General features: G+C 50.0%; 1 protein-coding gene across 3 annotated transcripts in view; it reads left to right on the top strand.

The window, feature by feature from the left end:
• Positions 1 to 14,710, top strand: part of SLC2A4 (solute carrier family 2 member 4) — a 199,817-nt gene extending 185,107 nt beyond the window's left edge. For all 3 annotated transcript variants that reach the window (XM_073564069.1, XM_073564067.1, XM_073564070.1), the window contains 6 exons: positions 2,596 to 2,758; positions 2,893 to 3,080; positions 8,076 to 8,180; positions 12,786 to 12,887; positions 13,725 to 13,928; positions 14,019 to 14,710. In XM_073564069.1, the coding sequence (XP_073420170.1) occupies positions 2,596 to 2,758; positions 2,893 to 3,080; positions 8,076 to 8,180; positions 12,786 to 12,887; positions 13,725 to 13,928; positions 14,019 to 14,225 (969 nt within the window). In that variant the 3' untranslated portion in view covers positions 14,226 to 14,710. The remainder of the gene's footprint in view (positions 1 to 2,595; positions 2,759 to 2,892; positions 3,081 to 8,075; positions 8,181 to 12,785; positions 12,888 to 13,724; positions 13,929 to 14,018) is intronic.
• Positions 14,711 to 14,996: the final 286 nt, after the last annotated feature.

Raw genomic sequence — 14,996 nt, 5'->3', positions numbered from 1 at the left:
GGGAATCCTTAATCCCCGTGGGACGATTTTTTGGCTGCCATTCTATATACAGTGCCATACCAAAAACTATAACTACAATGCCCCCATCTTGTGGCCACATTGAGGTACTATGCTTTCCCTACTTAGTCAAAACACAGCAGTAATAGAAATATATGCAACATATTGTACAAATAGTTCTATACAGCACAACACGCCGGAAGGAGCGGAGAGGACAGTGTCGCCTTTGTACCTCCGTACACGACAGAGTCTGACCATTTACATCTCTGGTCAATGACCGTCTTTTAGCCATATCATGAAGGACAAGAAATCGGATTCCCCTGTATCAGTGCGGACCCGGCTCTCCCCTACAATCGCCACTTACAGCTCTTTAGTACGGTGAGATGATTTAGTCTACAGCTCTTCTTCCCCATGAGACCATGTTTTGTCTCCCCGATAGGGGCACTTACACCTTTTTTCTATGTGTGTGTTTTTTCTGTGTTTCCCTATATTGGTATGTGTAGGGTGTTATAGGGTTTTTAGGGCCACCGACACTGAGCAGGGGGCGCCATCACGCCAACAACTAGGGTGACAACCTCCGCTTGTAGGTAGGGCGTCTCTCAGGACTTTCAGGGAGAGAGTAGCCCCATATATATATATATATAATTTTTTTTTTTGTACATTGGCGGTTATTACACCTTTGATCATTGACATTGTGTCTTTTTGTATTAGGTGGCCCTTGTTTACCCTAAGCACATTTTTCAGTGCTTTGTATACTTTTAATCGCATTAATAAAAGTTACATTTTAGGGGTCTTCAGTGTTTCTTTTGGTCTTGGACTGTCATCTTCCTAAGCTTGTCATTCCCTCCTGTCTGTGTGCGTGCCACAGGTGGGGTAGTCAGCCCTGGAAGATGAAGCCATGATGTGACCCACCAGTCACCGGGCCTTGTACCTGAATGGGCTGTCACCTTCCTACACTTGTCATTACCTCCTCTCTGTGTGTGTGCCACAGGTGGGGTCATCGGCCCTGGAAGATGAACACAGGGAGTGACCCTCCGGTCACCTGGCCTTGTACCTGAATGGACTGTCATCTTCCTACGCTTGTCGTTACCTCTTCTCTGTGTGTGCGTGCCACAGATGGGGTAGTCGGCCCTGGAAGATGAAGCCATGATGTGACCCACCAGTCACCGGGCCTTGTACCTGAATGGACTGTCTTCTTCCTACACTTGTCGTTACCTCTTCTCTGTGTACGTGCCACAGGTGGGGTAATCGGCCCTGGAAGATGAAGCCAGTGTGTGACCCTCCGGTCACCTGGCCTTGTACCTCAATGGGCTGTCATCTTCCTACACTTGTCGTTACCTCTTCTCTGTGTGTGTGCGCCACAGATGGGGTAGTCGGCCCTGGAAGATGAAGCCATGATGTGACCCACCAGTCACCGGGCCTTGTACCTGAATGGACTGTCTTCTTCCTACACTTGTCGTTACCTCTTCTCTGTGTACGTGGCACAGGTGGGGTAATCGGCCCTGGAAGATGAAGCCATGATGTGACCCACCAGTCACCGGGCCTTGTACCTGAATGGACTGTCTTCTTCCTACACTTGTCGTTACCTCTTCTCTGTGTACGTGCCACAGGTGGGGTAATCGGCCCTGGAAGATGAAGCCAGTGTGTGACCCTCCGGTCACCTGGCCTTGTACCTGAATGGGCTGTCATCTTCCTACACTTGTCATTACCTTCTCTCTGTGTGCGTGCCACAGATGGGGTAGTCAGCCCTGGAAGATGAAGCCAGTGTGTGACCCTCCGGTCACCTGGCCTTGTACCTCAATGGGCTGTCATCTTCCTACACTTGTCGTTACCTCTTCTCTGTGTGTGTGCGCCACAGATGGGGTAGTCGGCCCTGGAAGATGAAGCCATGATGTGACCCACCAGTCACCGGGCCTTGTACCTGAATGGACTGTCTTCTTCCTACACTTGTCGTTACCTCTTCTCTGTGTACGTGGCACAGGTGGGGTAATCGGCCCTGGAAGATGAAGCCATGATGTGACCCACCAGTCACCGGGCCTTGTACCTGAATGGACTGTCTTCTTCCTACACTTGTCGTTACCTCTTCTCTGTGTACGTGCCACAGGTGGGGTAATCGGCCCTGGAAGATGAAGCCAGTGTGTGACCCTCCGGTCACCTGGCCTTGTACCTGAATGGGCTGTCATCTTCCTACACTTGTCATTACCTTCTCTCTGTGTGCGTGCCACAGGTGGGGTAGTCGGCCCTGGAAGATGAAGCCAGTGTGTGACCCACCGGTCACCTGGCCTTGTACCTGAATGGACTGTCATCTTCCTACGCTTGTCATTACCTTCTCTGTGTGTGTGCGCCACAGGTGGGGTAGTCGGCCCTGGAAGATGAAGCCAGTGTGTGACCCTCCGGTCACCTGGCCTTGTACCTGAATGGGCTGTCATCTTCCTACACTTGTCATTACCTCCTCTCTGTGTGTGCCACAGGTGGGGTAGTCAGCCCTGGAAGATCTGAGGTCACAGCTGCTCTTATCCCTGCGACCGCTGACCCCCCATGTCTCCACACCTGTATCTCCTCTCCATTTATTTGTTAATCTATTTTTAATTCTCGCAGGTCTTGGGTCTAGATTTATTTTTGGGCACTAGTAGTCGGTGGCCAGCGCTGTTTTGGGTAACGCTAATCCCGGCAGCTCTACAATCGGTTTTGCTGCCGTTTTGCCCGGAGAGCCCTCGTTTCCTGTATATCGTGTGCGAGCAGGAGGGCCAGGCCCGAACCAGTAAGTGACCCTCTGCAGATTATATATGCTCCATTGTGTGCATGTGAGACAGAATATCTGATGTGCTAATCCTATAGGCAGGAGCATACAGCTGGTTCCCTGTATGCTTAGTTTGCCAATTTCCCATCTCGCAGGTTTACGGCGTCTCACTGGCCTCTTGGATGTCTCAGATGATCTTACAGAAATGAAGGAAGAGAAAAGACAGATGGAAACACAACAAAAAGTCTCCATTCTGCAGATCTTCCGTTCCCGCACATACAGACAACCCATAATTGTGGCCATAATCTTACAACTTTCCCAACAGTTGTCTGGCATTAATGCAGTAAGTCTACCACGCCCCTGCAGAGTGATACAGACAGAAGGGGGCTATGACCCCGCCCCTGCAGAGTGATACAGACAGAAGGGGGCTATGACCCCGCCCCTGCAGAGTGATACAGACAGAAGGGGGCTATGACCCCGCCCCTGCAGAGTGATACAGACAGAAGGGGGCTATGACTCCGCCCCTGTAGAGTGATACAGACAGAAGGGGCTATGACCCTGCCCCTGCAGAATGGTACAGACATAAGGGGCTATGACCCTGCCCCTGCAGAGTGATAGATGGAGAGCTATGACCCCGCCCCCGCAGGGCGATACAGATAGAGAGCTATGACCCTGCCCCTGCAGGGAGATACAGATAGAGAGCTATGACCCCGCCCCTGCAGGGTGATATAGATAGAAGAGAGCTATGAGCTGCCCCCTGCAGGGTGATACAGATAGAAGAGAGCTATGACCCTGCTCCTGCAGGGTGATATAGATAGAAGAGAGCTATGAGCCATCCCCTGCAGGGTGATACATATAAAAGAGAGCTATGACCCCGCCCCTGCAGGGTGATACATATAAAAGAGAGTTATGAGCCGTCCCCTGCAGAGTGATACAGATAGAAGAGAGCTATGAGCCATCCCCTGCAGAGTGATACAGATAGAAGAGAGCTATGAGCCGTCCCCTGCAGGGTGATACAGATAGAAGAGAGCTATGAGCCGCCCCCTGCAGGGTGATACAGATAGAAGAGAGCTATGGGCCATCCCCTGCAGAGTGATACAGATAGAAGAGAGCTATGAACCGTCCCCTGCAGGGTGATATAGATAGAAGAGAGCTATGAGCCGCCCCCTGCAGGGTGATACAGATAGAAGAGAGCAATGAGCCGTCCCCTGCAGGGTAATGCAGATAGAAGAGAGCTATGAGCCATCCCCTGCAGAGTGATACAGATAGAATAGAGCTATGAGCCGTCCCCTGCAGGGTGATATAGATAGAAGAGAGCTATGAGCCCTCCCCTGCAGAGTGATACAGATAGAAGAGAGCTATGAGCCGCCTCCTGCAGGGTGATACAGATAGAAGAGAGCTATGAGCCGCCCCCTGCAGGGTGATACAGATAGAAGAGAGCTATGAGCCATCCCCTGCAGAGTGATACAGATAGAAGAGAGCTATGAGCCATCCCCTGCAGGGTGATACAGATAGAAGAGAGCTATGAGCCATCCCCTGCAGGTGATACAGATAGAAGAGAGCTATGAGCCATCCCCTGCAGGTGATACAGATAGAAGAGAGCTATGAGTCATCCCCTGCAGGGTGATATAGATAAAAGAGAGCTATGAGCCGTCCCCTGCAGAGTGATACAGATAGAAGAGAGCTATGAGCCGCCTCCTGCAGGGTGATACAGACAGAAGAGAGCTATGAGCCGTCCCCTGCAGGGTGATAAAGATAGAAGAAAGCGATGAGCCGTCCCCTGCAGAGTGATAGATATAGAAGAGCGCTGAGTCGCTTCCTGCAGGGTGATTCAGATAGAAGAGAGCTATGAGCCGTCCCCTGCAGGGTGATACAGATAGAAGAGAGCTATGAGCCGTCCCCTGCAGGGTGATACAGATAGAAGACAGCTATGAGTTGCCTCCTGCAGGGTGATACAGATAGAAGAGAGCTATGAGCCGTCCCCTGCAGGGTGATACAGATAGAAGACAGCTATGAGCCGTCCCCTGCAGGGTGATACAGAGAGAAGAGAGCTATGAGCCGCCCCCTGCAGGGTGATACAGATAGAAGAGAGCAATGAGCCGTCCCCTGCAGGGTAATACAGATAGAAGAAAGCTATGAGCCGTCCCCTGCAGGGTGATACAGATAGAAGAGAGCTATGAGCCATCCCCAGCAGAGTGATACAGATTGAAGAGAGCTATGAGCCGTCCCCTGCAGGTGATACAGATAGAAGAGAGCTATGAGCCATCCCCTGCAGGGTGATACAGCTAGAAGAGAGCTATGAGCCGCCCCCTGCAGGGTGATACAGATAGAAGAGAGCAATGAGCCGTCCCCTGCAGGGTAATACAGATAGAAGAAAGCTATGAGCCATCCCCTGCAGAGTGATACAGATAGAAGAAAGCTATGAGCCGTCCCCTGCAGGGTGATACAGATAGAAGAGAGCTATGAGTTGCCTCCTGCAGGGTGATACAGATAGAAGAGAGCTATGAGCTGTCCCCTGCAGAGTGATTGAGATAGAAGAGCGGTGAGTTGCCTCCTGCAGGGTGATATAGATAGGAGAGAGCTATGAGCTGCCCCCTGCAGGGTGATACAGATAGAAGAGAGCTATGAGCCGTCCCCTGCAGGGTGATACAGATAGAAGAGAGCTATGAGCCGTCCCCTGCAGAGTCATAGAGATAGAAGAGAGCTATGAGCCGTCCCCTGCAGGGTGATACAGATAGAAGAGAGATATGAGCCATCCCCTGCAGAGTCATAGAGATAGAAGAGAGCTATGCGCCATCCCCTGCAGGGTGATACAGATAGAAGAGAGCTATGAGCCGTCCCCTGCAGAGTCATAGAGATAGAAGAGAGCTATGGGCCGTCCCCTGCAGGGTGATACAGATAGAAGAGAGCTATGAGCCGTCCCCTGCAGGGTGATACAGATAGAAGAGAGCTATGAGCCGTCCCCTGCAGGGTGATACAGATAGAAGAGAGCTATGAGCCGTCCCCTACAGGGTGATACAGATAGAAGAGAGCTATGAGCCGTCCCCTGCAGGGTGATATAGATAGAAGAAAGCTATGAGTCACCTCCTGCAGTGTGATAGAGATAGAAGAGCGTTGAGTCGCTTCCTGCAGGGTGATACAGATAGAAGAGAGCTATGAGCCGTCCCCTGCAGGGTGATATAGATAGAAGAAAGCTATGAGTCGCCTCCTGCAGGGTGATAGAGATAGAAGAGCGTTGAGTCGCTTCCTGTAGGGTGATAGAGATAGAAGAGCGTTGAGTCGCTTCCTGCAGGGTGATACAGATAGAAGAGAGCTATGAGCCGTCCCCTGCAGGGTGATACAGATAGAAGAGAGCTATGAGTCGCCTCCTGCAGGGTGATAGAGATAGAAGAGCGTTGAGTCGCTTCCTGCAGGGTGATACAGATAGAAGAGTGCTATGAGCCGCCTCCTGCAGGGTGATACAGATAGAAGAGAGCTATGAGCCGTCCCCTGCAGGGTGATACAGATAGAAGACAGCTATGAGTTGCCTCCTGCAGGGTGATACAGATAGAAGAGAGCAATGAGACGTCCCCTGCAGAGTGATACAGATAGAAGAGAGCTATGAGCCGCCCCTGCAGGGTGATACAGATAGAAGAGAGCTATGAGCCGCCCCTGCAGAGTGATACAGATAGAAGAGAGCTATGAGCCGCCCCCTGCAGGGTGATACAGATAGAAGAGAGCTATGAGCATCCCCTGCAGAGTGATACAGATAGAAGAGAGCTATGAGCCGCCTCCTGTAGGGTGATACAGATAGAAGAGAGCTATGAGCCATCCCCTGCAGGTGATACAGATAGAAGAGAGCTATGAGCCGTCCCCTGCAGGTGATACAGATGGAAGAGAGCTATGAGCCGTCCCCTGCAGGGTGATACAGATAGAAGAGAGCTATGAGCATCCCCTGCAGAGTGATACAGATAGAAGAGAGCTATGAGCCGCCTCCTGTAGGGTGATACAGATAGAAGAGAGCTATGAGCCATCCCCTGCAGGTGATACAGATAGAAGAGAGCTATGAGCCGTCCCCTGCAGGTGATACAGATAGAAGAGAGCTATGAGCCGTCCCCTGCAGAGTGATACAGATAGAAGAGAGCTATGAGCCGCCTCCTGTAGGGTGATACAGATAGAAGAGAGCTATGAGCCATCCCCTGCAGGTGATACAGATAGAAGAGAGCTATGGGCCGTCCCCTGCAGGGTGATACAGATAGAAGAGAGCTATGAGCCGTCCCCTGCAGGGTGATACAGATAGAAGAGAGCTATGAGCCGTCCCCTGCAGAGTGATACAGATAGAAGAGAGCTATGAGTCGTCCCCTGCAGGGTGATACAGATAGAAGAGAGCTATGAGCCGCCCCCTGCAGGGTGATACAGATAGAAGAGAGCTATGAGCAGTCCCCTGCAGAGTGATACAGATAGAAGAGAGCTATGAGTCGTCCCCTGCAGGGTGATACAGATAGAAGAGCGCTGAGTCGCTTCCTGCAGGGTGATTCAGATAGAAGAGAGCTATGAGCCGTCCCCTGCAGGGTGATACAGATAGAAGAGAGCTATGAGCAGTCCCCTGCAGGGTGATACAGATAGAAGAGAGCTATGAGTCGTCCCCTGCAGGGTGATACAGATAGAAGAGCGCTGAGTCGCTTCCTGCAGGGTGATTCAGATAGAAGAGAGCTATGAGCCGTCCCCTGCAGGGTGATACAGGTAGAATAGAGCTATGAGCCGTCCCCTGCAGAGTGATAGATATAGAAGAGAGCTATGAGCCATCCCCTGCAGGGTGATACAGATAGAAGAGAGCTATGAGCCGTCCCCTGCAGGGTGATACAGATAGAAGAGAGCTATGAGCCATCCCCTGCAGGTGATACAGATAGAAGAGAGCTATGAGTCGTCCCCTGCAGAGTGATACAGATGGAAGAGAGCTATGAGCCGTCCCCTGCAGGGTGATACAGATGGAAGAGAGCTATGAGCCGTCCCCTGCAGGGTGATATAGATAGAAGAGAGCTATGAGCCGTCCCCTGCAGGGTGATACAGATGGAAGAGAGCTATGAGCCGTCCCCTGCAGGGTGATACAGATGGAAGAGAGCTATGAGCCGTCCCCTGCAGGGTGATATAGATAGAAGAGAGCTATGAGCCGTCCCCTGCAGGGTGATACAGATAGAAGAGAGCTATGAGCCGCCTCCTGTAGGGTGATACAGATAGAAGAGCGCTGAGTCGCCCCCTGCAGGGTCATACAGATAGAAGATAGCTATACTACAGGTTATTGTGAGTCACTTGGCAATGCCTGTTGTGCTGCTGTCTCCTTACTTTTTGTCTCTTGCAGATCTTCTATTACTCCACGGACATCTTCTCTAAGGCAGGGGTTGAGCAGCCGATCTACGCCACCATCGGCGCAGGGATTGTGAACACAGCTTTTACTGTCGTTTCGGTGAGTTGGACACGAGCGTCTTTTCATGGTCAGACATGGATGATGACTATATCAGTTCTTTGAAGGTATCCTCATCATTATCTGTAAGCTCGGACATTATAATTTCCATGTTCTGGTGTAAACAGGTCCCAGTTCTGCACACACTATTGTGAGGCAGTGAGGGGAGTAATATACAAGGGTTGTTATGTGTTCTGTTGTGAACACTTTTGACCTGGCTTCTGAGTTTGGGCTCCCTCTGGTGGTTCCTGCGGGTAATGGAGCTGGTCTAGCTGACAGAAGTCAATCACCTGAGCAGGATGATTGGAGGTCAGATGTTAGGCTAGTTTCACACTAGCGTATCTACACGCAGCGCACGGCGCCACTAAGCCCCGCCCCCTGCCCGCCCCCTCCGGTCATCTCCTCCCTACTATCGCACAGCGCTGCATGCGATCTGCGCACCCTATCTTTAGCATAGGGTGCGCAGACCGTGCGCTGACCGTGTGCTAGTAGGATTTTTGCATGCGCTGAGCACTTTCGAAGGTGCGCCGATGTGCGCCGAACGCAGCATGTTGCATTTTGGTGCGCTCGACGCACCTTCAAAAGTGCGCAGCGCACGCAAAAATCCTACTAGCGCACGGTCAGCACATGGTCAGCGCACCTTATGCTAAAGATAGGGTGCGCAGATCGCATGTAGCGCTGTGCGATAGTAGGGAGGAGATGACCGGAGGTGGCGCGGCAGGGGGCGGGGCTTAGTGGCGCCCTGCGCTGCATGTAGATACGCTAGTGTGAAACTAGCCTTACAGACTGGGGAAATTTAAGTGAACAACCTTCCCTCAGCTCTTGCCGGTGATTTGGTTTGCTTCCCGAGCACATTTTGAAGTCTGCTTGTCTCCTGCTCCTTTTTTGCATTGGATCCATTTTTACTTGTCTCTGATTTTTGCTTAGCTGGTGTGAGTTCAGCCTGGTTCCCTGTTGGGACCTGCGCTGGACTCTGTTCCATATGCCACAGCGTATGTTAGTCTTTTTAGTAACCAGTTCACACCAGAGTTCTGATCTAGTGGGGGAGAGGTTGTGTGGCCTCAGTAGTTTTGTATATCAGACGTGTTGGATTTTTTCTTAGGGTTTTTTGCGTGATTGCAGACAGTATCGTTTCCTGTCCTGTTTTATCTAGATAGTTTGGGCCCCATCATTTGCTCAGTCTGTTCTCTGCCTGTGTTTTGTGCCTTCATCTTGTCTCACTGTCAGTATATGTTCGGGGGCTATCTATTCCTTTGGTTCTAATCCGGGGCAGTTTAGCTTTCCACTTTCTTGCTTTAGGCTTAGTTAATTCTTTGGCTGTGCCGAGGCGTCTAGGACATCGTAGGTACGTCACACAGCTAATTCTAGTTGTGTTGTCAGTTTAGGGGTCTGTAATCCGTTAGCTAACAGCCTCTCTGGTTATCTGGTTGCCTAGGCTATTCCCTGTGGTCCTCCTCCCGTTACCTAATCATAGCAGTGTTCCCCAGGACATGCACTGAAGTAGACCGAGCCTGCTGGAGAGTCTGTGGGTACAGTGCAGAATACAAGAGAGTGGATTTCAGAGGTTAGAGTGTCTGGTATGTGTGGAGACAGTTTTCAAACATACTGGAGACACTTACTCAAGTCAATGAATGGGTCTGTGCACCTCAGTGTGTTTCCACGGACCGTGTATCCATGGGCAAAACACGCTGACATGTCCGTTTTTTAACAGCAGCACAGGCAGCAAAACATCCCACACACGCGCACACAGATTACAAACACATGACGTCCATGTGTTGTCTGTGTGACACGTATAGGCGCCTGGGACTGATCACGCAGTTCCCTGGTGCCAGGTGCTTTAGACAGCTCACATCACTGTCTCCTGCTTGTGCAGCGGTCAGCGATAACAGGAGACATTGTTGAGAGTTGTATTTAACTGTTAACAGTGAGAGCAGGCTACTACTCCCATCAGCCTACACCTGCTGCCATTAATAACAGCGATTGCAGGCGGCGGCTGATGGGAGTATTCATCAGCTGGTGCCCCTGCTATAAATAAATTAAAAAAAAATTGAAGTTGAGTTTGCCTGTATTTTTGATAACAGCCAGGAAAAACCTCACAGCTGGGGACTGAAACCCTCAGCTGTCAGCTTCACCAAGGCTGGTTATCAAGAATAGAGGGGTCCCCCCCAATTTTTGACAATCAACAAAGTTAAAGTAGACAGCTGGGGGCTGGTATTCTCAGACTGGTAAGGGGCCATGGATATTGCCCACCCAGCTTAAAAATAGCAGCCCGCAGACACACAAAAAGCGCTTTTTAGATGCGCCAGTTCTGTAGCGGTGGCTAGTGGGGTAATAATATTTGTGGGGTTGATGTCACCTCTGTATTGTCTGGTGACATCAACCCACAACTTAGTAATTGAGAAGCGTCTATAAGACACCTACCTATCCATTACTAATCCTATAGTTATATGGTAAATAAAGACACAGTAAGAGAATAAAGTTGTTTATTAGAAATAAAACAAAACAGTTTTACTTTTTTATTTAAAAAAAAAATAAAAAATAATAATATCCCTCATCTGGATAGTTTTCAACCTGGACAGTGCCAAGATGTGACAGGCTGAGAATCACTGGTGAATAAGCTGCTGCGAGTGCAGCCTCAGTGACTAGCGGAGACATCATCGAAGTTACTGCTGGTCACTGAGGCTCGTTCCCAGCTGGGCCCCTGAACTGTGGGGATCTCAGCACTGTGAGAAAAAGTCAGTGAGTTCGCCGTAAGACCTTGACCTCAGCACCTTGAGAAAACTTCAGTGATTTCACCATGAGAAATTTTTCACAGTGAACTGCATTGAACTCACTGACGTTTTCTCACAATGCTGAGGTCACCGCAGTTCAGCCTGGCTGGAAACGTAACCTCAGTGACTGGCAGTATTTCCAATGACGTCACCGATGGTCACTGACGCTGCGCTCGCAACAGTTCATTCATCTGATGTTCTCAGCCTAAACGGTCACATCTTGGCACCGTCCAGGTTAAAAACTATTAATTCCCAGACATGGATTAGAGTGTGGGACAGAACGATGGACAAGTGAGGGATATTGATGTCTTTTATTTTGGTTTTATTACAAGAGAATGAGGGCTCCTGTGGAATTAGGCGTTTAGGCGAGTATTGTTTTATTTCTAATAAAGGACTTTATTCTGGCTGTGTCTTTATTTACCATACAACTATAAGACTAGTAATAGATAGGTGTCTTATAGACACCTCTCCATTACTAATCTGTGGGCTTGATGTCATTTGATAATACAAAGGTGATATCAACCCCACAAATAATACCCCACTTGCCACCGCTACAGGGCAAGTGGGAAGAGCTGGGCAAAGTGCCAGAATTGGCACATCTAATAGATGTGCCTTTTCAGGGTGGCTGCAGGCTGGTGGGGGCCAATATCCACGGCTCCTTACCAACCTTAGAATACCAGCCCCCAGCTGTCTCCTTCAGCTTGGCTGGTTATCAAAAATAGGGGGGGGGAACCCACGCCGTTTTTTAATTATTTAAATAAATAAAAAAATATGGCGTGGGAACTCCTCTATTCTTAATAACCAGACTTGCTGAAGTTGGCAGCTAAGGGTTGCAGCCCGCAGCTTTCAGTTTTGCCTGGCTGGTTATCAAAATTACAGGGCAACTCACATCTTTATTTTTATTTATTTATAGCGCAGGTGCCAGTTGATGAATAATCCCATCAGATGCCGCCTGCTCTCACAGTTATCAGTTGAACACAACTCTTAACATTCTACCCTGCTAGTGGTGATTGCAACGTGAGCAGGGGACAGTGATGTGAGCTGTCTTCAGCACCCGGAGCCCAGGGAACAGTTCGAAGAGTACCGCTACATCTCAGGTGCAGGTACTTGTTATACTGATGCGGCACACATATTGAACACACAGACAAGGATATCTCCGGTATTGTTTTTTTTCCAGTACCGTAAATATCAGGACATGTGAAAGAGCCCTAAGTCAGATTTAAGAAAACAAGACATGGGCTTTTATTTTTGGAGAGATCTGTTGGATGGTAGAGGGGCAGATCTCTCCCTTCACTCCGGGTCTTGGGAGTGGCCCATGTCCACGATTCCCATTTAAACTTTCAGTTGAGGTTGGGTGTGTCAGTGTTTGTTTTGCAAACATCAGATAAGGAGCTCTGTGCGGGACAGGTCTGTGTGAGACAGAACACAAGCCAGAGCCCGAGAAAGCAAAGCCATTGACGTACCCACGAGTGATACAGTGGTGCAGATGCCCACTGCAACATTGAAACCGACTGTTACGGACAATCCGCCTACGAACAGTAGGATAACGATTTAGGTATTTTTGTAAGTTGCCAAAATAAAGACGTTTCAGTTGAACTAACCTGGGTCACTGCCTCATTACCGCACTGTTATGAAAGCCACTGCATTGCACCATATACAGTACAGAGGTAAGACCATTGATGGAGATCCCCCCATCCCACCATACATTGGGTGCGAGTGAGCTTGCTCCCTTCCTTTCCTCCATTTTGATTATTTTGATTTATGCTCTTCTAATTTTAGAGTAATCCTCTCTGTATCTTCAGGTAGTGTTATCAGAACTTTTCCATTTCCTTCACAGCTCTTCTTGGTTGAGAGGGCCGGACGGCGGACCCTGCACCTTGTGGGTCTCGCTGGGATGATCTCTTGTGCAGTACTAATGACGGTGGCCATGGTGTTACAGGTGAGACAGGCCTGACCAGTCTGGACATTGGTGGGGTACGTTGTATTATACAGCTACAATAAAACCTCCTCTCTTACCATGGGCCTAGATGAGAACTCCGCTTCTGACCTGCTGGTGACACACTCCTGTGACCTGCTGGCGACACATGCCTGTGACCTGCTGGCGACACACCCATTACCTGCTAGCGACTCACCCCTGTGACCTGCTGGTGACACACCCGTGACCTGCTAGCGACACACCCGTTATCTTCTGGTGACGCACCCCTGTGACCTGCTAGCGACACACCCGTTATCTTCTGGTGACTCACCTCTGTGACCTGCTGATGACACACTCTTGTGATCTGCTGATGACACACCCCTGTGACCTGCTGGTGACACACCCGTGACCTGCTAGCGACACACCCGTTATCTTCTGGTGACTCACCTCTGTGACCTGCTGATGACACACTCTTGTGATCTGCTGATGACACACCCCTGTGGCCTGCTGATGACACTCTTGTGATCTGCTGACGACACACAGCTGTGACCTGCTGGTGACACACCCCTGTGACATGCTGACTGCACTCTCTTGTGACCTGCTGGTGACACACCCGTTATCTGCTAGCGACTCACCTCTGTGACCTGCTGGTGACACACCCCTGTTCTCTTCCGGTGACATCAGCTTTCTTCAGACCTTGGCTCTATTTTCAGCTGCCTCTTATCAGTCTCAGCTGCATCAGATATAAAACCTCATCATGGGGCCTGAATTGAGGGGGCCCCTTGTGGTCACTTCATAAACACTTATGGGGGGGGATTGTGGTCAGGAAATCCTATGATTAACAGTATCTTCTGTCCCCAGGACACCATGCCGGCCATAAGCGCACTCAGCATGGCAGCAATTTTTGGATTTGTGGCATTCTTTGAGATCGGGCCTGGTCCAATTCCTTGGTTTATTGTGGCAGAACTGTTCAGCCAAGGTCCTCGGCCCGCCGCCATGGCCATTGCAGGCTGCACAAACTGGACCTCCAACTTCATTATTGGGATGGGCTTTCCCTATGTAGCGGTGAGTGATGATGGAAGAGGATGATGTCATGCCAGAAGACTTGCTTCAATATCTCATCATATCATGATACTGCGCGTTTTCTCATTTCAGGACGTCTGCGGACCCTATGTGTTCCTGCTTTTTGCTTTGCTGCTGCTGGGATTCCTCATATTCACTTATTTCCGGGTGCCGGAAACTCGGGGGAAGTCATTTGATGAAATCTCTCATGCCTTCCGCAGAAGAAACCCCTCTCTGCTGGAGCAGGAGGTGAAGGCCAGCACAGAACTTGACAGCCTCGGAGGTGGAGATGAAATGTGAGGAAACCCCAATACCAAGCCTCTGTCATTCAGTGAGCGGTGGTGTGGCTCTACGTGGAGCAGACCTCATACCATCCACCATTACACTGCTGTACGGCTGTCTATGAGAGCCCTCATTGTGTAATACATAGTAACAGCCCCAGCTCCACCGCTGTCTGCTAGGTCCCTGACCAGTATGTCCTCAAGACAGTCTATTCCAGGACATGGCTGACAAAGCCTTCACATAGCATTAGCCCACCACATACATCATCCATCATCTCCTCTAATACTAAGGTATGGACCCAAGATGATCATGCCTCACACTACAGCGTCCCCTCCGGAGAGATGCAGTGATTACAGGGCCCAAGTTGTAGGAGAATGTGCCTTATTACTGATCCCGATCCTGAGAGAAAGTAGTTCAGAGGCCGGAACAATGAGTTCTCATATATTTGAATTGTATAAATGTATATATATTGTTGCTGTGTCATTAAAATATTGTAACACTAAGCACTAAATTAATGGTCAGGAGCTCACCATAAAGCTGTGGCGCGGCTACAGAATGCGGACATCCAGCGACTGTGCCGATAAGAAATCCCAGCCCCCACCGTACATGCTGTGGCGATGGTAACCTTCCCTTCACCCATGAGAAATCCCAGGTCCCACCATACATGTCATGGCGATGGTAACCTTCCCTTCACCCATGAGAAATCCCAGGTCCCACCGTACATGCTGTGGCGATGGTAACCTTCCCTTCACCCATGAGAAATCCCAGGTCCCACCATACATGTCATGG

The sequence above is a fragment of the Dendrobates tinctorius genome, unplaced genomic scaffold, assembly GCF_039654945.1.
Source record: "Dendrobates tinctorius isolate UK_male_01 unplaced genomic scaffold, ASM3965494v1 ptg000424l, whole genome shotgun sequence".
NCBI classification, from domain to species: Eukaryota; Metazoa; Chordata; class Amphibia; order Anura; family Dendrobatidae; genus Dendrobates; species Dendrobates tinctorius.
This window is presented reverse-complemented; position numbering and strand designations above follow the sequence as displayed.